The 24433-nt window shown below is 43.4% G+C and overlaps 1 protein-coding gene across 1 annotated transcript; it reads right to left on the reverse strand.

Moving 5' to 3' along the window:
• Nucleotides 1-3129: 3129 nt before the first annotated feature.
• mxd4 (MAX dimerization protein 4) lies at nucleotides 3130-24433 on the reverse strand. The gene is made up of 6 exons (XM_044027618.1): nucleotides 24185-24433; nucleotides 23660-23759; nucleotides 21023-21052; nucleotides 7150-7264; nucleotides 5985-6147; nucleotides 3130-4164 (listed from the first exon to the last, which is right to left on the reverse strand). The coding sequence occupies exons 1-6, from the start codon at nucleotides 24246-24248 to the stop codon at nucleotides 4004-4006; spliced, it is 633 nt and encodes a 210-aa protein (XP_043883553.1). The 5' UTR covers nucleotides 24249-24433; the 3' UTR covers nucleotides 3130-4003.

The raw sequence follows: 24433 nt of genomic DNA on the forward strand, positions 1-24433 counted from the left end.
GAAAATCACATTACAGTACAGTAACGACACGGTAATAGTAGCAATATTGGAATAGTGAAGTACTATGATCATACTTCCCTGTTTCTGCAGCATTAACTAAGTCATATCTTGGTAATAACAGTGGAACAAAGTGTGTGTGACATATGAAAGGATGGATTTCAACATTACTATCTGGTAATTAACAAATCTAATTCCCAAAATGTTGAACTTGTAGGTTACAGTAATTCTTATTGCCACACTAATATCACTGTTATTAACGAGCTGCACGTTGCATTAGAAATAAGATATTACATGCACTTTGCCACATGTGTTACTGCACTGTAATGTTAAGTGTTCCCCCCCCCCAAAAAAACCCCAATAATCTCACATCTGGCCCTCAGCTCATCCCATTCACTCCATCTCTGCCCGTCAATCTTTTTACAGGGAGGTTCTGTGCAAGAGAATCATCAAATGATTTTACTCAGTTGTTCATCTGACCAACAAACTGAAGAAAGGACTTTTTTTTTTTTTTTTACCTCAGACAGTCATGTACAAAATCCTTTTGACATGAATGTAAAATACGTTTTGCTTCTTGACTTTTCGTTTTTGCTCTCCTGCAGTATGTGGAGAGAGTGCAGATCAGATGTAAAATTCATCAAAACAAAACAAAAGAGTTGGTCACCAAAAAAAAAAAAATGCACCACAGAGTTAAAAGCAAAACCACCTGCTTGTCTTAAAACCCTGCCCTCCCCCCCCCCCGCCCCCCCACACACTCACAAAGCACAAGATGGTAATATTGCTGTGTCTCAAAGAGAGGTCCCCTGATCAGCGGGTAACACTATTTTTTGGGAGCGGACCTCTGGGAGAGCGGAGCATAACACCTGAAGCTGCCATCAATTGGATTATTCTTTAATTGCTCCTCTCCCAGGGACTCCCGCTAAAACAAACACAACGTCAACATAACACAATCATAGTAAAATGACGAAAGGAAAAAAAAAGATGAACATGCCTTAAGCCCAAAAGTTTTGAACCCTGTTGGTAACCATGTTAGGGGCGACTGGAAGCTGCCATGGGAGATCACCAGTGTGTGTGTGTGTGTGTGTGTGTTTTTTCTTCTTCTTCTTTTTAGCGACAGTGGCGGCACTGGCAGATAGTTGGGCGTCAAGAGGTGGGGGAGTGCCTGGACAAGGCCAAGTACAACAGCGGCTTCTCAGTAGAGACAGAAGGGGCTTTCTTTACTTTGTTATTCGTCAGAGGGTCTTCCCTTCACATGCCCCTCGCCCGTGGAAGTATTTTGGCATGGTGAGGGTCGAAATCAACGTTTTCAGCCCCGTCAGAAGAGGAGGAGGGGGAGGAGGAGGAGGGGGTTTGTGACCTGAGCAGGGACCGGAGGAGGAGGAGGAGGAGGGGGAGGCGGGAGGATGATGAAGGCTCACCAAGGCACAGAATGACAGCAGGAGAGTCTAAGAAGGGAGAGGGGCCAGTGTATCAGCTCCTCTGCCCCCACTCTCCCTTTAACAAGCCTTTCTTCGAGTCTGTCTGTCTCTCACACACACACACATACATGCATGCGCACACACTCACTCACACACACACACACACATACATATATATATATTTATATATAGTTAGATATAGTCACTCTTTTTTTGTTTTTTCATTACAAGAGAACATTTAGGAAAATATAATACAAAATTTAATACAAGAAATATAGACTACACTGGCTAGAATCACTTTTAGTGACGAGTAGTTTTTTTTGTTTTGTGCACAGTTTTTCTTTTTCTTTTTCTTTTTTTTGGTCAGACCTGCCACGGCGGATTGGCCCTTTTTCGTGTTTGCAGTGTCGGGACGTGGAGCCCTAAAGACTGCCGGAGAATGATTATTAAAATGGTCAGAGAGCAACAGAAAGTGCCTCCTCTGTCAATAGTGAGTCGAAGGAGAGTTTGGTCTGCACTGGTTTTCTGCCGTGCCGACAAAGCTCCAGAAAAAAGGAACATTTAGCAGAGAGAGAGAGAGAAAAGAAGTTGGTTCATTTTGTCTTTTTCTTTTTTTTTTTTGTCCCTAGAAATTAGAAGTTTAACTGAATGTTAGTTTTATACTTTCTACGAACCTCTATAGAGAATAATTGGTAAGAGATTTGCATGTTTACAGCTTTGACTTGTTAATCAGACACATTTGTTTACAGGTCTATTCTCTGTGGCTGCTTTTAGACCGTAGCTGCACTGAAGTCTGGACACTCTCTGGAGATTGTCCTGCCAGCTCCCTCCACATAATGTCTGAGTGAGATCATGTGAGAGCGCAGAAGGAGACAGTCCAGATCATCCGCAGTGAGTAAACAGACAAGTGTCCCCTTTTTAAGCTGGGAGGACATGTCCTCAGGACTTTCTCCTGCTGCGTTCATCAAATGCCTCGAGTCCATGTCTGAAAACAGCTCACAATTGCCCACTCGTCATCTCAAGGGTATAAGTAAAGAATAAACTCTCCCGTAACTCATTATGCTTCACAGGAGTCTCCAAGGAAGCACCTGCCACCTGTATTTATTTATTGCTACATCAATTAGCTACTGAGACACAAGATAAGGAGCAATCTATAAGGAATAGAGTTTTAGTTTTTCAGGCAACTCCTTGCTTTTCTTGGCATAGTAGTTCATCCACACCATAGGTTGGTATAGTGTAGTGGTCAGTAGTGTGGAGTAGTGGTCAGGCGAGCAAACAGAAGGGGAGAAAGCTGCTTCCAGACATTTTCTTGAAACTGCAGATCTTCTGCCAGCTCCTAAGAGTCCTAAGTCACTTGTCACCTCTCGCGCGGTTTGTTGTGGAAAGTCTCCTGCAGCAAACTCTGGACTTTGCTGTCTAAAAACAGCTGAACTTTCCTCAGTGTGTTTGTTTTGTTTTTTTTTTAGCCAAAGAATTGGCTGCATTTGGTTGTGAATGTGTTCATCACGTATAAAGGTAGCTGTTAAACTCGTCCTATTTTTGGAGGCGCTCTTGCAGGAGCACTGTATTGCGTTGAGAGCCTTCTAAAGAAGTGTAAACCAAGGGAATATTCACAATAATCTTCAGCCTTCAGCAGATTATCCTAGTTTAGCAAAAAAGACTGTGAATGGAGGAAACAGCTAACAAATCACAATCTTGTTTTGTTGTTTTTAGCTGTAAACTTAATGTTTTACACTTGAGTTCAAACAAGAGCTGCAGAAGTGCTGTTAGCAGATAAATAGTTTTTAACAGTCCCTTTTGTGTCCCCTCATTTTCAGGCTTTATGCTAAACTACGCTAACTGGCTGCTTTTTCTCATGTCGACCATCGACAAGTTAAATCAAAAAGTTCCTTAAAGCGTTTCTTTAGCAGTCCAATGATATTTTTTTTTGGAAATAAGCAGAAACTCTGCATTAGCAACTCGTGTAGATCTCTTTGTGTAAAGGGACGATGTGTGACTGTTTGAGAGGTGCTGATGTGGCACATAACGCAGAACAAGCAGTAGAACTTTGGCATTAACGTCACAAACCTAGTGCAAAGCCTCGTCTGTGAATTATTGCCAACCTGTACCTCTCTCAAACGACCTTGCTTGTTTTTTTTCTTTCTCTCCTGCACAAGCACATACACAAAAAGCACAACAGAAAATCCTGATCAACAAATCAAAGCTGACCACCACACCACAGACATCCCCCATAAAAACCACTAACTCTGCTCTTGTCTGAGCCTGCGGCAACACTAGGTAGGGCTGGTGAGGGCAGGGCATGTAAGGAGGGGCGGGGTCAGGCAGGATACAGTTGGGTGAGGTAGGGTCAGTGGTCAGGGATTGGAGGTGGGAGGGGTGGGTAGTTTGATTCAGGAAGGCTTGAGTGGCATTTCAGCCCCATGTGCTTCCTGGAGACCCGGGGGCCAGGAAAGGAGGAACTTGTTCAGGGTGTACCGCCTTCGTGGACCGGTCTGATGTCGGTAGTGTGTGGCGGTGTGTTGGCGATGGCAAAGCGGTCAGGGAAGGTAAGGTGAGCGGAGGGAAGGCATGGGCTGGGAAGCTGGTGTCTAACAGTGGTGCGGCTGCAGTCTGTGGGAATGTGTGGCTGTGTAGCTGGTGTCGCTGGAGCTGCTCTGGAGGCTGTAGTGGTCCTCTTCCTCGCCGTCGCTGATGCTGTCCACACTGTCCGCCTCACCGGGAGTGAACTCCACGCCCTCGATGTCCACCTCTGCACACAAAAAAGAGAAAAGAGTATACGTGGTTATTTCGAGCTCGGTTTCCCCCAAAGCATTATAGCATATTAGATCAAATGTTTTCCAGAGGCAAACCCTTTAAAAAATAAACAAACAGTCCATTATAAGTTAAAATTAAAATGCTCCTTGAAAAAAATAAAACAAATCTCTTTCCTGCATGACAATAATATACAGTCATTAATTCAAAAATACAACACCGTTACAATTTTTAACAGAAATTAAAACGGACTTAATAAAATTGGAACAAACATGACTAATAAAATAATAATTGTATCTGTGAAAATGAATGCTTAATTGGGTTTGAACATTTTTCTCAATTATTTCACATGTTGATATGATAGTTAAATAATGTCTTATATTTTATTATCAATATTTACAACTGTGGGCTTTCATATGTCCAAAACTGACTGACAGTAATGGAAAATAAGGCAAAACTCTGTTAGTGTGTGAACTATGAACCAGCTAGGTCCCGCCTCCTCAGCACGAGCTGAACAATAAATCTAACACACCAAGAGAGGCGGGACTTAAGGCAGAACAGCCAATCATCAGCCGGTCACACTCAAACTCACTCGGTGTCATGTTTGAGGCAACGAGGGGAGAGGGAGGGGGAGAGGAGGCAGCCGCAGAAACGAAGCGGCAAATGTAGTGAGGTGTTTGTGCAAAACTGAGGAAAAACTGCAGAAAAAGTGTCGACGTTGAACCCTCTCACCGGGAAAAGTGTGGAATTTAAAACACCCACCTCCCCCACGGGTGCGACGCCCCGGTGTGTGTGTGTGTGTAGGGACGCAGGGAGAGGGGGAGGAGAAATCGGTGCAAACTTGCGGCTCATGTATTGTCATTTTAACGCAAAATTAATTATATCGATACAAGCGATATTGGCCCGTGTTATATCTCGTTACAGAAATATAACGATATATATTAAAATATCGATATATATCGCCCAGCCCTAATCACAGCTAATCCGCGTCCACTGATAAACTGTGTTTGTGATGACCTCATCCAGAATAAGTGCACCAGTCCAGATGAAGCATGTCATGGGAAGCTAAGTCTGACGCTCGCGTCGCCACTTGAAAAAAGCTGAATGTTTCTCAACAGGAGCAGAGCAACGGACCCACAGTTCATTTCTGCAACGCTCCGTTCGAAGCGAATGGGAAGGGATTCTGTTGACGTGTGATTCTGTTGACTTAATGGCTCACCTACACACAGCCGTGACCGTTACTTGAATGTGTGAAAAGGCTGTATCTGATCTGAAAACCACATCAGTGTTGAAGGTAATGAGGGTTGAAAGTGAACCTGCGGCGGTGGAAGGGGACCGACACATTGGTGTTTGTGTCACTCGTGCAGAATGAAAGCTGTTGAGCTCTACACACCACAGCTAAGCTCAAGAAGACAGCTATCTTTACCGGCGCTACAGCCAAGGGTGTCACCCTTTAACCCCGGAGCATCACCTGCAAACAAGGTCGGAGCTTATCATCGTGTGGCTTTTCTCTCTAATCACAGTGTGGCTCAGAGTAAGAGGAATGCAAACAGCCAAACAAACAGCTGAGCCAACGACAGCAACGTGTCAGCACCTCACTCGTTATTCATGTGCATACAGTAGATGTGGAATTAATCTGTGTTTTAGGCACTGGTTAAATAACAGTACAGTCTGTACTGTACAACTCATTTAGATAAATATGTGTATTATCACGTACAGACCTGCTTTTCAACTCAACTTAAATTCCCAAAAGGAAAACTGCGCATTACATCGTAGATCAGTCCCTTCAGATTCAATCCCACTGGTTTACTGACGCACCTTGCTCAGAGTCGGTGGAGATGGTGGAGCCCATGCTGTCAGTGCGGATGCGCTCAACGGAGCCTGACACCGAGAGCTGCTCCAGGCGGCGTTTGAGGTAGCGGTGCTCTCTCTGCAGCTGCTCCTTCACATTCAGAGCCTTCCTGTCCTGCTCCTCAAGCTTCTGCAGAAACACAGACATCACGAGCATCTGTGATCATGTTCACCGGAGCCAAAAATCTCACACTGTAAAAGGGTGGTTGACCACTGAGGGAATTTTACTTGAGAACATTCAGCATCATTTAAACATGTCGTGGAGAAGTGGCAAAAATGACTGTGTGAGGTTTGTTACCTAAGAGAGTAAAACTAAACTAAACTCATTCAACTTTGCACTTATTTGCATGTTAAAGTTCTCGTGGTGAATCAAAGAGAAGCCAAACACGTGTGACGTGATAATAAGCGCGGCTCATCTGAGCATGGAGGACATGCACGGTAAACAGGAAATGAAGGGTTAAAACTCGCTCGGTCTGGATTTTCCACCGACCACACTGTTGCTGCTTGTCAACACCAACATGAGCACAGCATTTCCTAAACTCTTCTCACCCTTGACCAGGTTTCAGATCAAATGACAGTCTGCAAACGTGGATGTTTTTAGGTTTTGTGAGGATTTCTCTCTGTCACTGCTCCTGTTCTGCAGTACACACACACACACACATGCACACGTGTGTGTGTGTGTGTGTGTGTACTGCAGAACAGTTAATGAACCGTTGACGAGGAGTTGACTTTAAACAAACCAAACGTGCAGTTGTCTTAAGATCAGCCATCGAATGTCCCTTTGTTTACTCATTTGTTAATTTGTTCTTGTCTTGGGACTTGAAGGGAGGCGAGGGAGAAAACCAAACAGCTAGAGGAAACGGTAGAAACAGAGCAGAAGTTTGAGTCAATACTAGAACTGTGGCATTTTATTATTTTCACTACTCATTCATCTTGAATCTAGTATGTTGAATATTACAATTTGAGAATATAATATATATATATATATATATATAAATGATTTGCTGGTGATGTCTCCTCGGGTTGCTGTTTTTTTTGTGAGGAAATTTTCTTTGATAAATAAATGATGGCTGTGAAAAGCCAATCAAAGCCAAAAAGGTTCTTTCATGCAGCAGTTTTTTTTTTTTAGTACCTTGATGTGCATCTTGGCCCTTTTCAGTAAGCTCAGTGTGGTGTGTCTGGTGCTGTCTGGACCCAAAGGCACCAGCTTCTTCAGCTGCTCCAAGTACAGCCGTAGTTTCGCACGTCTGCAAACACACAAGCACACGATGACTTAGCAAATAAGTCAGAAGGTTCAAACACATGCAGGCTGAAAGAGTTTATCCACATATGATCATGTGTTCCTCATATACTTTGACTCCAGTGTTGTGAGGATGAGGGTTTATTGAATAGACTACTCAGAAGTATGTTGTGTAGTAAGTGTATTATCACTTTGAAATAAAAATAATTTAGTTTTTATAGCCATAGAATAAGCCTTTAAGATGTATTTTAGGCCAGCGCCTTGCTCTACAGAGGTCGCCATGTTTCTACAGCAGCAGATGTTTACTTTGGGAGAGGAGAGAAAGACTATTTGCATATTTCTGGTATGCCCAGGCCACCGTAGTTCCTTGACTCACTTGAGAAAGGGAGAGTGAGTGAGTAGAGGAGTCCACTCCTACCATTAGATGTCACTACATCTCACACTCTGGACTTTTTCCATGACAGGACTGTTTTAGTCATGACTTGGGCCTTGCGTGTATAACCATGCATGCATGTTGAAGTATTAACATGGTGCACAGTCTGTGGTGACACAAGTGCAAAGTTTCCAGAGGCTCCAGGAAATGACTTTCATATCGACACACGGCAATGCAAATGTCCTCATGTCAGTAAATGTGTAAAAGTATATATGACAGTATACGTCTCTAACCAGCACAGACTCACTCTCACAGTTTCCACTACATAAATAGTCTCAATTCCATGCTCTGCTCTGCAATGTGCACTGCAATGTTCAATAAACCAATCAGCCCAAAGTCCATTACAGAGGCCCATGATAACACAACGCGACAACATGACAGCGAAAAGAGGAAACGTCGATACAAAACACAGACACATGTGGCACACATTCAAAGATTCACACGAGTCCTCGGCACGTAGCCTTCATTTTTATGTAACTCTAACTTTACACCAGCAATTACTCACTCTTTCTAACAAGCATGCACAATACATTACTGCAACATCATGATATATATATGTATACATATATATATATGTATATATATATATATATGTGTGTATATATATATACATATATATATATATATATATATATATATACATATATATATATATATATATATATATATATATATATATATATATATATATATATATATATATATATATATATATATATATATATATATATATACATATATATATATACATATACATATATATATATATATATATATATATATATACATATATATATAAAGACAAAGTTTGCAGATGCCACCTCTCAGCTGAAATGCTCATGACAACATCCTGTTGACCCGGACAATCTGCAGTCCAGACCCACTTGATTTAGCCTGATTTTCACATTTCCCTGTGGTGTCCTCACTCCTGCTTCGTTTACAGCTTATTTAACAGCCTCTGTGTCTTGTGCCCCCAAAACTGAGAGAAGCGTCTTCACCTCAGTCAACAGGTGCAAAAAAAACAATACTCACCGAGATTGAGTTGAACAGAAATGTGTTCTGACACAACACTGTGACCTCAGAAGCACTGCCTCTTTGCCAAAAGCCTTCAGGCCAGCGACCCTGGACCAGCAAGTAAATACACACTAGATGCAGCATTTAGTGTTGGGACAGTGGCAATGAAACAAAGTTAATCTCCGTATGGGTCACACAGTGACTTTGTATGATTAATGTTAAGAACTAGTTTTATTCACAACATTTTTATCAGCAGATTACACCCCCTCTCTGTCCTTGGTCCATTCAACTTTGTTCATAAAGGCCTTTCAATCCTCCATTAGTTAGGCTAGTCCATGAACAGTTTCTTTGTTCTGGACTAGCCTTCCCCCTTTTCTCTGGTTCCTTTGGCTAACTCTGGCTGAACAGTAAACAAACTCCAACAATGCAAGGTCTCCCCTGGCCATCACTGCAACCACAATAAACCTGATTAGAGAAATGAAGCTCTCTGAGTCGAGCACACGGGGGACCACGGCTAATTCACAAGACCACAATCTTAACACACACAGTCCCTGTTTGTTTATTTTTACCCCGTTTTTGAGGAAGGGTGTCACCTGTGTTTATCACATGGCGTACAGTAAGACGTAAGAAGAATGGCCTTTTGTCACAATAAGAGTTTCGAGGACTTAGCATAGTATAGTCGTCCTAAATGATTTAAGCATCTTTTGAGGGATCGGTTGCAGCTATAGAAGCACAACAGTTTCTCTGAATAATCGATTAAACGATTTCTCAACTTCAAATTCATCGCTACCTCTCTACAGGTGCGTTTGAATTTCCCCAAAAAGGGCGTGTGAAAGTGCACTCATTCCTTTATTTCCTCTCCTCCCAGGAGGCAGCTCCCCCCCGCCTCCCCCATCCGCTGAACCCTCCACCTCCACCCTTCTGCTCCACCCTGCCAACATCAACACACCCTCATCCCACTGGAAAACAAGTGTCTTCTGAGGGCCGGGGCGGGGGTCCACCTCCAACCTGCCCCAGTCTAGCCACATGAAGCACTTGGAGTCCAGCCAGGGGAAGCAAGCAGGAAGGAGCTGGGGGTCTGCAGCACGGTGGGGAGAGGGGTGTTTTTTTGGAAGGGAGTGGGGTCCGAGCAAGTGGATGACTTTCTCTTGGGTTGAAAAAAGGGCTCTTTGAGTGCAGTGTGCTCAGCTGCACTAGGCAGTACTCCATACACATGATCCAAAGGGTAACTTGAGCCAATGGGCAACCATCTTGTACCCCCTCCCTCCCTCTCCCTGTCTTGTAATGAAAAACAAAAACAAGGCGTTGCCCTCAATATTCTGCCTGACTACCCCCCAACACCCCAAGAAAACTCTGGCTGTTCTCAGACGTATTCATCACGGGCCCCACCTGTATGCTCACCACATATTTTACCTGGCACGCAACAGCCGTAATGTGCACAGATGCACTTTCTCCATCGCTTTTACCACATGAAAAATAAAAGTGAACGCCTCCACTGCTTGGTATTAAAGCCCCCCAGATATACTGCTTCTTTTCATCAAACGTAGACAACTTGTCACGCCACAGCCAGGTGATGCGCAGTCTTCCGGGAACTATGTATATATTATATATTTTTGGGGACGATATGAGAGAAAATGGACTGACTAAATAGACTGATTTAAATCAGCCTGTTTTCATGCCCTCAAAACACCTGAATTTCTACTAAATATTTACAATTGAGGGCAGTGGGGCAATAAAAATTTGGTGCAATGAAATCAATTCCAGTGAACTTAACTTCCCTCCCACTTCCAGTGGCTCGAGGAGGAATGTGGACTGATGAGGAAACTACAACATCATTTACAATAATAATTTTAACAGCAATGAAATGTCACCATGTATCAACGGCTATTGGTGCTCTTTATTTTCATCATCAACTTGTGCCTTGTTATTCTTTTCTCTGTGGTGCACGTTGCTGCCTCATATTTACACAACAAACAGCACATTTCATTTTTCCGGCAAATGAGTGCTTTCCCCTAAGCTAAAAAATGTCCATATGACGGTTCACAGAGAATATGATCTTCACATCACACTATCTCCTCCCTTTAATGGTGATAATAATCCAATGTACACCTGTCAGTTGAGCTTCTATATCATCTGGGCAGAGCCTCTCTGGCACTAACATGAACTGAACACATCTTCCTTCTATCTGTGCCCTGCCTGAGGAAAGCTTCATGTTTCAGATGCATATCGATGAGATGTGTCCTGGTGTGTGTCCCTGCAGCACGTGTTCCCCATACCACAAGACACCCACTCACTTATTTTTCTTCAGCGTGCACAGCTGATTTGGAGTTAGGGCCCTCCCCTCACTCACATTTGTTATTCCTCAGCCCAGCCCCGGTCATGCAGTGTTTATCAAATTGGCTCAAACAGCCGTGCAAAGTGCCGCGCCAGACGAATGCCGCGCATACAGTTTGCATGGTTTCGATTCACATGAAATTTGTCTGGATTGAAAATAGAACCCTCTTTTGATATTCCAGTCATGAATAGTGTCACAGTCTGAGACTATTGGTGTGCTTGTCACTTCAGAGTTAAAGGCACATTTCATGTTTGTGAGTCAGCACGTGCACAAGTTCAGCTTTTCACAGTGGAGCGCATGCAACTCGACACCTTAAATAACAATAATAATAATACATTCTGGCAATGAAACTCGCTAAGACTGCAAAATTGAAGTTGCATGTTATTTCTCTGCATGGACGGACGTAATATTATCTTATTTGCTCTGGAGTCATGTCTGCAGAGACATGACCACCTGACTGTTCTCACGTGTGGAGCACCACGGGATGATTTGTGTCTGATCTCTGGCCTTCCCTCCCCTCCTCTTCCCTCTCCACCGAGGGCTCGGTGCCAAAACAAAGCAGAGACAGAGGAGAAAATAAAAGGAACTTTTGCTCAGAAAGCTGCGCGCTGCTGAAAGTGGAACGAGCTATTTTAACTGCTGACTTAGCTCCAAGGTTACTGGGTACAAACCAGGCCTTTCTCACACATATGGCCAAACTTTGCGACTCGGAAAAGGAAAAAGAGACGATGAGATGTGTCACTTCGCTATCCACAGCAGCCTGTGTACGACTGATGGATGCAAATGAAAGCATGTGCACAAGCTACAGCTTTACTGTTTCTAACACACACTGTTCCGGTGATTGCAGTCTTGCTCACTCGCTGCTCTGTCTTAATGAGCGTGCTGCAGCCCGGCACATTCCTCAACCCATATGCACACCACAGAGTGACTTGTCTGGCACAGAGCCAAACCTGCTAAACTAAGGTCAAGGGTCGTCAGAGCACAACACAGCCAGAGCTGACTCGGTTTGTTCGCCGTCGAAGTTAAGGAAAAGAGTGGTGTTGTTTTGACTTACACCCTGGCTGGTCGTCTGTGATTAAAGCACAAAGCAAATATTTATCCTCAAAATGCAATTTGGAAGTTGTGTCTCTAATAAGGCTGCAAAAATGTTCCCATAATTCCCATGGGATGTTTCCCATTTGGAATGTTTTCAAAATTCCCAAAAAAGTTTCTGGACATTTACCGGGCATCTTCCACCCCTTTGCAACCATAGTCTCTAAATTAAATTGTTAAGTGTGACATGACAACAGCATCTAATTAGATTTTCAATCAGATTGTTCAGCTTTAGCCATCACGCTCATCAGTATTAATGACTCTTTACTAAAATGTGGAAATACGACAACAGAAAAATAAACAAAATCGCAATCATGGATTAATACCATCGTTTTTGGAAACGCTCCCTTTCAGTTTTAGTTACCAATAAAGTGGCACAGTTAAAACAGGAACTGGGTTTATAATTCAACTATTCCCCTTTTTGAAATTCGAAAGGGTTCTAACTAACTTTAAATTAGTCTCTCAGTCTTTTACTTTGTCAAAGCAGAAACCTTGTGCGTGTCGTCGGTCTGTTTACAGCACAGCTCTGTTTGGTGCAGCGAAAGTGGGGGCTGCATTGCGTGAGTGTGCATCACCATGGTGAGGTGGTGGAATTCGGGGTTGCCAGTGGAGTGGCTCAACATCTGGCGGGCAGGTTTCTGGGGAGTAACGAGGCAGATGGCGGGAGGTTTGAGGGCCGCGGGGGGCCTGATGCAGAGACCAGCCGACAAACACGACGCGCACCAACACTGGCTCTTTCAGCAGCTCACTTCATCAGGCCCGCTGTCACCTTCACGCCCCCTGCCCTCGACATGTTTACATTTAACAGATCTCTGATGTGATGTCTCAGAAAAAAACAACGTTAAAGTGGCTCATATGAAACCATGCCAGTGAAACACGAGACGCACAACGAGACACGCAGCGAGACATGAGAGGCTTTTATCACCGTGCTATGAAATGTCAGTCGTCTGGGACAAGCTGAGTTTGTTTTCTGTCATTGAGGAGGCCACACCCACCCACTGTGTGGTGTGGCAACGGCGAGGTGACACAGAAGGATACAAGTCCCCCCATAAACACATTTTCCTGACAGCAGGATCATGGAGCTCATGTAACTCTGCACTCACACGCAAGCAGAAATTTGAGCACACGGCATTAGAACAGTCCGACTTACACTACTTAGAGATTTACTCCAAAAGAAAGAGGAGCACGCGTAACTGGTGATTAAACAACAGGAAACCACAGAATTAGGTAGTGTGCTGTTCACACATATCGTCGTAGTCCCCTATTATAACAAAGTGGAGTTTCCACTGGGTGTGCTAGGGAATGCCAGGCCACTGAAACTGTTCACCATGTGGACATGGATCTTTACAAAACCCCTTCCTCAGCTGAGACATCTGACCAGAAAAACAGACGTCAAAGAGAAACAGGAGAGAGTGTGAGCAAGAAGACAGGACGGGGGGGTTAAATAAAGGCGTCCCTCTCCATCTCCAAACCATTTCAATACAATGCCAAATGACAGACCCGGACGTTATCGCCGCTGCATGCATTGAACAGTGCATCAGCGGGGACAAGTTCAGTGAGCCCGATAACACATTCCTCCTGACAGTGCTTTTATAATGAGTCCTCGTCAATGATTAACACAGGAATGAGAGGGGATTCCAGCTTCCATGTCGACTGTAAAGGTTTGGTCCGATCTGAGGATCGGGATCCGCCCACAGGGGTCGCAAGATCGATCTGACAGTTTAAGAGAGGATAAACACAAAAAGTTAATCTTCCACATCCTCAAAAGTTATTAGACAGAAAAACAAGCGCGAAAAAGTCTCTGAAGATAATTACGACCCAGGGACTTATACAAGTTCTGACAGTGGTCAAAAGAAAAGAAAAAAAATAAGTCTGCAGCTCGGAGCCACTGCATTATTGCATTATCAAATATTCAATTATGATCCTCTGCTTGCAAACAAAACAAGCAATAGCCAATGTGGATGCAGCTGTTGAGCATTCTAGTAATGCTCGGGCCGCTAGTTTTGTGTACCCCCCTCCACCCACAAGCTCTTCCCCCTAAACCGCCTCTCTTACTTAACTCTACATTCCAGCGTATGTGTGTATTCTCTGCTGACCTGAATGTCCTGCTCGACACATAAAGTCGTCTGTCTGTCATATAGAGCAGCCACGTCCTGCACTGCCTCCCGTCTCTCCCTTTGACAGCACACAAAAACATCTTCACCTCCTCCTCCCCACCACCACCACCGCCCCACCCTCATCCTCAGGCACACAGGGCCCAGGCCCAAAACCATGAATGGTTCAGTCAGCGCTCTTTCCTTCTTGCTCTTCTTGTTTTCATTCTTGTCTTTTAGTAGTTTAGTAGTAATAGTGCATAACTTATGTCTGTTACATTCAAACATCAGTATATTGGTGTTCAGATCATCGACATTCTTATACTGTACAAAGAAAGTGATGTTTTAGGTCAAGACAGATGGAGGTTTTGAGGAGAATTCTTCTTCTTGTCCTCGCCTGCCCCTGCGCTGCTGCTGAACACACAAACGCTTCCTCAGTCAGGTCCAGTAGCGATTGCTCTCAGACAGCAAGGGAAGCTCAACTTCCTCTAAAATGTGTTAAAAAATGTTCTGTGTCGTGTTTACCTTTCAATACTAAAACGTGCGCTAGAACGCGATTAGCTGTTTATCACAGACGACGGATCGTCTTACGTGATTTTTTGTCTTCGAACCATTCGAAGCTCAACTTCAGCTGTTCTCTATGGGACGACACGGAGTAGTTTTTTTCACTGCGGTGAGCTCGACTTCCACTGAAGCTCAGCTTCTCTCAGAGTCAATGGAGCAGTGGGTGGGCCTCAGTCCTGTGTGGAGAAGTCTGGAGACAAATAGCTGGTCGTTGTGCGTTATTTGCTCGGCGATGTAGCCGAGTACAGTTAGTTTGTACTTGTACACTGTACTGTATACACTGTGTTTCTTGTTCTAGTTGTTCGTTTGCGTGGGTTTATGTAAGTATGAAATGAGCTTCCCCAGTTTCAAACACCCGCAACCTCCACTGGTCTGGTCTGACAGTGTATCCTGTTTCCAGATGAAGAACGTGGCATACAAATGATGTTACATTGTTGCTGTTCACAGAGGCCAAACGGAGGCAGAATCATAATATCAACAACACTGCAGCGTTAAAGCTATTCACACACCTCACACACAGACACACACACACCCCGTTTAATTGCATTCTGCACAGTTGTTTTTACGAGCATCAGCTGCTCCGCGGCGATGAGCCGTGTTTACTGACACAGAAACGTAGTGTAGCCTGCAGCAGCGACACCTGAGAGGGAGAAGGAATGTTCTCACCCAAATGTAGGTCTACGCTCACTAGACTCAAATGTCTCCGTGCATGTGTGTAACAAACACCCACCAAAAAACCTACTGCATGCAAACACAGTCATCCGCGGATCTCCTACGTGCAGCGACCACAGCTGGTTATGACGACAGAGTGAGTGTCCGGTGACCTCTGGGCGGAGCGGTCTTGTGTGACCGCTGTTGCTAACCAACATGTTTGTTATTCTTTGTGCACGGTTCTTTCAGCAGTTACAACCAAGACTGCGCTGTGTCCATACTGACTTCAGTAATACATGTGACACAATTTGGACAGATCCTGTTATTGGCAAACTGGACAATGATGCAAAAGGTTATGAGGAGAATCTTAAGGTGATACCAGTAAGCAGGACTTCATTGGAATTATAGTGCATTGTTAATTTATTGCATTAACTGTATTTTTGCATCAAATTGTTTAACAATCCAAGAATTTATTAGTTGGCAGGCCAAATTTTACTCTGTATCTCCTCTGGTAGTAAATTTGTAAATGGAGCAACTTTCTAAATTCTAAACACTCTCTTGTTCCAGCCTCTTAACTGTGAGGATTAGACATCTTTCTCCCTCGTGTTACACTAAACTGCTTTCTCCTTCATTCATATTTTTAACGATCTACTGACATTACAGCTAAATAAAATATTAAAAAATACTCCACTTTAATGTAGCTCTGATTTCATGTCGAAATTTAAATGTTGCTGTAAACGCCAATTACGGCCAACATGAGAGCAGATACGGTGCGTCACTCATTAGTCATTAGGCTGGAATGATGAGCTGGTAAATCAGTTGTGAGGAATGTAACTGACAGAGTGACATTTGAGGAAGTTAAGGAAGAAAAAAAAAAGTCACATGCAATCATGTGAGCATGTGATAAACCACGCTAAACACCAAAAACTGTCAAGAGTAAAGACACAATTTGTTTAATAGGCAGAATGTACGAGGCAAACAAGGCATTTAATTAATTCACATTTGAAAGCAGGAGGTGGACATTAATATGACCTTGACTTCACAGTGACTGTGGAGTTTACACTCCACATTAAAATGTCCTTCAACACCTCTGCACATTAATTCTCGGTCACGGAGGAAGATTTACTCCTGAAAGGACTGAGCATGGGCACAAGAGGACCTTTCTCCTCCTTTACTGCCTCAGGTTTCTGCTGACTCAGACACATTTATGGAAAAAAAAACCAGAGGCACAAGACTGAGTCTAAAGGAAAAAAGATAACAGAAAAACAGATGTGGTCTCTGGAGAAAGAGGAGAAGGTACAAGGGTGAAGTAACATGGGCTGTGTTGCTGCCATAACTCAAACAGTTCAGTTAAGTGCTGCTTCTCCCCAGCTGGGCTTAAGCCTCTTTCACACTAAAATTGGCAGGTAATTTTGAACCTGGGTTAACGTGCTAAAAGAAAAAAAAAAAGCACCATCCCTGTGTGTGTTTTTTTCTCACCCATGCATGAAATGTGGCTTCACTAAATGCACCAGAAACAAAATGAGTCAGAGGAAGGAGAAAACAACAACAGCAGTGCGAGCAATGAAGCTCAGTAACATTCTATCAAACTCAGTGGCAAGTAAATCTGTTATAAAGCTATAATAAAAGTAAGTTTTACTGAAAACATTCATCGCAAACAGCTGGAAGAAGAAGGTGTGTCTTAACATCGCACCGAAAATGACACCGGAATTTGCATTGTCTTGAATTAGCCACTACTGCTAATCGATCTTGGCCAAAGCCAATAAAAACCTGCGTGCAGAGCAGAGTCTTTTGACCCAGAATTGCATCCCAGTTAAACACATTCCCACTGGCCAGAATGGGCTGTAACAGACACATTCTCACACAAATACAGGCAGGTTTTACTTCAAACAAAGGCTCCACAAAACTAATAAGTCATTCATTACAGCTGGAAGGAGAAGACACAGAGTAAATTTAATTAGGGAGAGCATTGGACCATGACAAACTGAGAACCTGCTCCTGTGTCCATGAAGTAGACACATTTAGAGTTAAGTTCAACAGGTATCATTCAGCTGTATGTGCTGTTTGTTTGAATCAATCTACAAATGCTGAGCAAAAATGAAACTAAGATCACCTGACTGTCATGGGTGGCGTCTGGACTGATAAAAATAGAACTGTAAATCTTTTTTTTTCGACTGAGGTAAGCACCACTAACGCACCAGTTGCCCTGCCCCGTGCTACTTGATTTCCAGTAAACAAATGCTACGTGGGAAACGAAACGTCTGCAGTTTAAACCCACAAAAAAACAAAGCTTGTGGCATGAGCAAGTCGTCATAGGTGTCAGAAATGGGAAGGAAGCAATGCCATCAGAGGCCGACCACAGTTTCACAGAAACGTCAAGATGATGCTCTGCAGCTCTGTCCTGTGTCGTGCAATGAGAGAGAAAAAAAAGTTACCCACGATGGTGGATGGTCTTCGCCGAGCTGTCACAGCAGCGCTCAACCTGCAGCAGAGAAGCAGGTTGTGTGAGGACGAACAATCCTGAGGGACCAGGCTGGCATCCGGCCAGCCTGGAGATTAAGGCCCTGCTCAAACCTGGCATTAACATGCATCTCAGGTGATCTGATCCCTTGTGCACACAGCTCTAACTTCTCTAACTGCATAAGTTCCCACGTGCCTCTTATACATCTCGACGTGTCTGTGACCACCTGTGATCAGACCGTACTTCCTCTCTGTGTGCAAATAAATGTACTGTATCGCATTTACCGTTTCTGTTTCCAGGAAAACAAAACCGTGTTGTTGTTGTTGTTGTTTTCATTTGGCGGGCAGGTAGTTATACACTTCCAATGTCTAGTCTGCTGGAATTTAAAAATAGAAACCACAACAATTCAGGCTTGGTCTATTACTCATCATGCTCCGGGTCAACCAGTACACCCAAGATGATGTTTGATGTTTGATGATGTTTTTCAGATGTCCTGGACTAAGTCAGCTTCAAGCTACTTACAAAAGAGAACTTCCTTTAAAGCACAGGATGTCACTAGAGTAGGCGCCTCATTATTAAAACAATATAATATAGTTATGGCTATATCTGTTGTTAGTATAGTTCCGTGAACTCCGCTGCCACCCTGAGCCTCCAACCAGAAATCTGGCTCTTCAAAATGACATTAATCCTTTAATATTCATACTGAACAGCCAAGTCGGATTCGACTGATTAAAGTCTTACAGCGAACGACAGCCATCGCCCGTCTAGCTTGTGCACATACAATGAAAGGGTGTCTCTCTGCCACGACAAACACACACGTCACGTGACCAAACAAAGACAGTGAGTCAGTGCTTCGAACAACAACAGCGGAACCTCCCTGGAGTTTGCGAGGAACGCGAAACTCAACTCAACTCATGATATATGACGCAGTACTTTGAACCAGAGGCCACAAACTAGTCACACGGTCAATAAACTAGTTGAACTGGACAGCTGGAGACTTTTGGTTTTCCTATGAATCAGCAGACAGACAGACAAGAGATCAACTGAGGACACTGAAAACACTGGATCTAGTTTTGGTTTCGATCAAGTAGCACAACCACAGCGGTCGTAAATGAATGTTTAGTTTCTAGGTGTTGTTTCGCTTAATCGTACGTTTGGTCTGTGAAATTTGAGGAAAAAGTAAATCAGTCGATTATTAATGGATTGCTAGATTAATCATCCAATCGTCTTTTTTTTAAATAATGAAATCCAGCTTCAAGACTTTTCAGTGTCTTCTTTTGTTCCATGAAACTAAGAAATCGTGAATAATTGTGGTTGGAAGACAAAACAAGACATTTAAGAACATCATCATTTCAAGGTTTGGGAATTCATGGACCAAATAACTATTCTTTATCCAACCAGTAGCTTAAAAACCAAGAAATAATGAATATGTGAATATTTGCACATCGGAATGTCTAAATAATTACCGTATAGTATCAGAACTGGTTTTAAATCAACGTTCTGACAACACTATTATTTAGTGGAACAGCTATAGTAGGTGAACATACAGTATGTACTGCACTGTAGGTGATTGTGCCGAGGCCTGAAGTCCCCGTTTCACCCTTTAACACCTGTATGTTGGAGTAATGACAATGTAATTTGACGCCACAAGCCCAGACAGGGATTGAATTTTTAAGGGCTTTGTGTTGCAAACGATCAGAGTGATACCTTGTCACAGCAGAGCTGTCATTACAAATAAGTAGGTGGAAATGTATCCTTAAAAAGCATTCATGAGTGGAAAAGCAAGCAGGGAAAATAAGGAGGTGTTCTTGATACAGTTTTTTTTTTTAACCCCACCCGTCCCGATAAAGAGTCCAAAACAACAACTTAAATGTGGCGTTGAATCGATGCAATGATTCATATCTTAATATGACATAATGTATATATATAGAATATAGCATGACAACAGAGCAGAGGGAGAATTAAAAGCAGAATTTCCCTTACAAATGTTTTTCTTTGGCATAGTAACAAGCAGAAGTCACATGTATTAACATTGCAGTCATGACGCTGCAAACGGGGCTTTTTTTAGAATCCTGAGGAAATTGTGATAACAAGGGAAGTGAGTAAACTGATTATGGAACACTTTACTGGCAGTGTCAGTTTGACTGGTCGTCACTTTATTGGTAACCGGCGACGCCCCGTCACTGGTAACTGATGTGTCTCAACACACCTGCAGTGTAATCAGCTCAGGGCCTCCTCGGTGTCTCGGGTCAGAGAGGAATATGTCTGCACTTGTCCCTCTCTGCTCTGTGCACAGCCATTACTCACACTATCAGACATGTGACTGGCAAAAGCCAATCCCTCACAGTGGCTGAAAGTGTGTCACGCACATGCAGCCTAACACACCCATCTGAGCCTCGGCTCACATGCCTTCGGTCACATCAGCTGTTTTCGAAATCCTCGGGTTGGCAGTTTTTAAAGAGTGAGCTGGCGTGGCACTGGTGACCGATCCAAACTGAGACGACGGACAAACTGCTTTGCCTTTTCTACCAAGTTTGTGTTTCACCACAATGCGGACTTGCGTCCCTTTGGATGTGTTAATGAAGTCAAAGCAGATGTGTGTGCCTCTAATGAGCAACCGCATCACATTAGCGCGAGCCGAGCGCTGTACCCTTGTGGGAGGAACGTGAACAGTATGTTTCTGAGTTGCAGTGGGACAAGTGTGTCAAAGTGAGTCTCACGTTGGACAAATGAGCATCAAAGGCCAGATTCAACCCGCCTCCTTTCACAGCAGCAGTTTAGGCAGAATTATCACATTACTGACAGGATTCCCTTCCACACAAGGTAACAAGTTTCAATCCCAGCAATGGAAACAGATGTCATCAACATGAAGGCTCTCTTTGAAATGAGCTTATTATCCATTTTCAGACACGAGGAAGTAATTGATTAAATCTGTGGCCCTTTGAAGATGACCTCTGATCCAATCTCGTGCTTTTGACAGAGCGAAATCTATCTGACATTTCCCTGTAGAGCGTAAACCCCTCATTTGATATGTTAGGAATTCAACAGTGCAAGGTAAAGTCATGCATGCAAATCAGATAATCACGAGAGCTGCAGTGTAGGTCAAAGAAGTGTCACCTTACCTGTGTTTCTCTAGCTCGTTGTGCGACGACCTGAAAGAGCAACAAGACAAAAGGTAAAGAGGAGCGTCATGATAGCACTAATGTAACGACGTCGTGAACAATCCGAGGGTGATCGCTTGGGTTAGTGAATGCAAGATATTTGAAAGACAGTGCCAAGCAACAGCAGTCAGGGAAATGTGCCAAGAGATTAGTAGTGTAATACTTTAATAGAGCAAAAATGAAGCCCAGTGCGGAAAATTGTTTTCCCCCTTGTCTGTGTGACATTAGTCAGCGATTGTGGAGCAGGCACACGCACACGCACACCCCCTCGTATCCATACTAACAGCGTGCACGCACTGCTGCTGTTGCTACACGCTGACTGAAGTGCAGCATGGACATAGGATAAGAACACAGCCAGACGTCTGGAGGCCTAGACGCTACAGAATTCCTCTGCGTGTGGGCTATTCTGAGGAGAGTATCTATTATGATGCGCAGCTGGGAGCGAGGAGGACACTGTAGTCCATCTGACACAGGCCCTCTGTTCACAAGGCTGTCATGGATACCATGGCAATAAAAACAAAAACAGCAACAACAAAAGACCAGACTGACAACAAGCTTTTTCCGATTTTCCACTGTTCGAGAGCCCTCCAGCTCATGAAAGCAGCAGTTCTCGCAGCTGTGACAGGAAAGGCCAAGGCATCTGCACCAACGGGGATACAGTTGACCTTGCAACTGGGATAATGTGGCGCCTTCACAGAATCATTCAAGAGCAAGCAGAGGAAGCTGAACTGCCACGGATATGTTGATGCAAAAGACCAACACACAGCTTTTCTTCGCCGTGAAGGAAGTTTGACTGAGGGAATATCCCAGGCAAAGACCAGGAAATCATGCAGCAGTGATAATAGCAAGTTAACACTCACACCTTTACATGTTATGTAAGAGGACGGTGTGGTATGCAAACGTCTGTGTTGTCTGATGTTATAAACCCGGGATATAAAACTGCCAAAGCTCAGTCAGGAAGAGATTTCAAAAATTTAGTGTGACGAGGATGTGAAGCAGGAAAACTCTCTTCAGTTGTGTTTTAATGTCACAACAGCCGACGAATAAACCAGGAAACTTCACCAGGGTTTTTACCTTCTGTGTAAGGAAATAAGCTCTCAGCTGATTTTTTTAAACACAAAGAATAACGCTCTCGGTAACAAACACCAGTTTTTGTTCTATGCGACAAGAAATGAACAAGCTTCTGTTCAACTGGAGACACGGTTTCAGTTCAACTTGTTTTTTTTGTTTCTTTTTTAACTTCACTGTCCCCTTAAGCATCCTGTTGTTGCTTGAAAAAACTAGTAGAGCGATTGGAGAGTATGAGGGAAACGCAGGTCTGGTGCATGAAACCCTGTCTTTGTCGCAATGTGTAGGTGCCTGTTTTAGCCACCACACCTACCTGCCACACACACACACGCACACACACTTACTATATCATTCTGTGTATTAACGGTATGTGAAGAAGGCAAGTGCATACAGAGAATGTTTTAAACAAAACCACATGCTTTAAAAAGGAGTGTAATTACAACAGTGCTACCATGGGTTAACATGCTGTGTGTGCAATGATGTAACTCTCAGACTCATTACTGAGGAAATAAGACTGACTAGGGTTCCCTACGCTACCGTTACACCCAATAGTTTTGGTTTTATTTTATCAGATGTCGTGTTCTCGTTCTTGCAAATGAAAGTGGACTGACATCACGCAGCACAATCACTTGACTTGAGTTCAAAATCCTAAACACGAGGGTGAGGACAGTAAAGGGTCCGTCCAGTGTGTCAACTATCTCAATAAAGACTGGTGCTGACTCAATTATTATTCAGTATCAATCGAAAAACAGATTAAATCACATTGAAGAGCCTGAAAGATAATGTGTTTGTTTGTTTTTGGGCTTATTCCAAGAAAATGGCAGATTGGTTGACAATGTTAGTATATAATATATTAATGCTAGGCTGGTGTCTCAACAGAAACATGCCAAAAACTCTTGTTTTGATCATGAAAATCATCTGAATGTCTTGATTAGAAGCTTTGACCTTCATGAGCACTTCATGTGTGTGTGTATGTGTGTGCTGTGCATGTCATGTCATAAATATGCTGTGTGGACCAACTGTCAAACAACTCTGTCTTTGTGAGGACATTAACTTTAACTGGCTTTTTGAGGGTTAAGACTGTAGTGATGGTTAAGGTTAGGCTACGTGAGTGTCCGCAAAAAGAATGCAAAGTGACAAAATCACGCACACCACATGAACATGGAGCAAATCCTAGTGTTGCACAGGTGAGACAGACAGTAAGGGTTGTGTGCGTGTGTTGGGTGTGATGTCTATCAGCATGAGGCGTGTTTTAGAACTATGTGTGTGTGTGTGTGTGTGTGTGTGGGAGAGAGAGAGAGAGAGAGAGAGAGAGCAGAGTTGACAGTGTACGCGTGGCAGTGTTTATTGGAGAGACCAAAACAGAGAGCCCAGCCCAGGCAGCAAGAAAGATGGCAGTGTGCATGAAAACAGCAGCTCTGTGTGCATGTGTGTGTGTGTGCGTGTGTGTGTCATGAGCTGACACGGACACAGTCAAATAGAAGGAAAGAAACGAAGAAGAAGAAGAAGAAAAAAAACAGAAATATTTACCTATTGTTCTGAGTTTTTCTGGAAATTGGCGATGCTTTCGTTTTCTTTCGGGAAAAGTCGCTACTGAACGGCAAAACAGACGCATAACCATGTTCCGCCTCTGTACACACAAACACATATGAATTAAAGTTAGTTTCACGCGTTGACGCCACATTGCTCCAAGAGACATGCATGTCAACACAAGCCCCGTGTAGCCATGTAATTATCTGCCATTATCATACCATTTCAATGTCATTCTTGTTTACACACATAAACACCGCGCTGTGTAAAATAATGCTGCAAAACACGGTCAACAACAACAACAACAACAACAACACACACACGCGCGTGCACACACCATTCACATCACGAGCTGCAGTTATTCTGTGTAAGCATAAAGGCTGTGTAGTGTCCACTGTGTCCCATTGTCTACAAAGTGACATCATACCTGCACTGTGGCAGGACACGTTCAAAACTTCACGTCTCAGTATTTTACACCGTCCGCGAAACAATCACGACAACATAATCACTGTCAACTTGAAATACCTCTGTCTCTTCTTTCCAAATACTCTGCAGCCTCCAGCAGAATGAGAAGAGAATTAAGTTCCATGTCCTTGTTATTTATATATATATATATATTTTAAAAAATGGGGAAAAAAATAACCTATTTACACGGATGTCATAAAGTAATAAAAGTGAAAATAACTGTTTCGGGGAGATGTGTTTCTCCCTGCTATATTCACTTCTGAGTCTTGGTGACTCCAAACTACACTATCAACAGCGGCGAACCTCAAC

Source organism: Solea senegalensis, linkage group LG6, assembly GCF_019176455.1.
Source record: "Solea senegalensis isolate Sse05_10M linkage group LG6, IFAPA_SoseM_1, whole genome shotgun sequence".
Classification (NCBI taxonomy): Eukaryota; Metazoa; Chordata; class Actinopteri; order Pleuronectiformes; family Soleidae; genus Solea; species Solea senegalensis.

Bases quoted from the DNA above. Each gene is read 5' to 3' on its own strand.
- mxd4 (XM_044027618.1), bottom strand. From the start codon at position 24,248: ATGGAACTTAATTCTCTTCTCATTCTGCTGGAGGCTGCAGAGTATTTG. The intron at 6,148-7,149 runs GTACTAAAAAAA...GTGTTTCTGCAG, and splicing joins GGGCCAAGATGCACATCAAG to AAGCTTGAGGAGCAGGACAG. The intron at 4,165-5,984 runs GTGCGTCAGTAA...TTTTGTGTGCAG, and splicing joins CTCCACCGACTCTGAGCAAG to AGGTGGACATCGAGGGCGTG.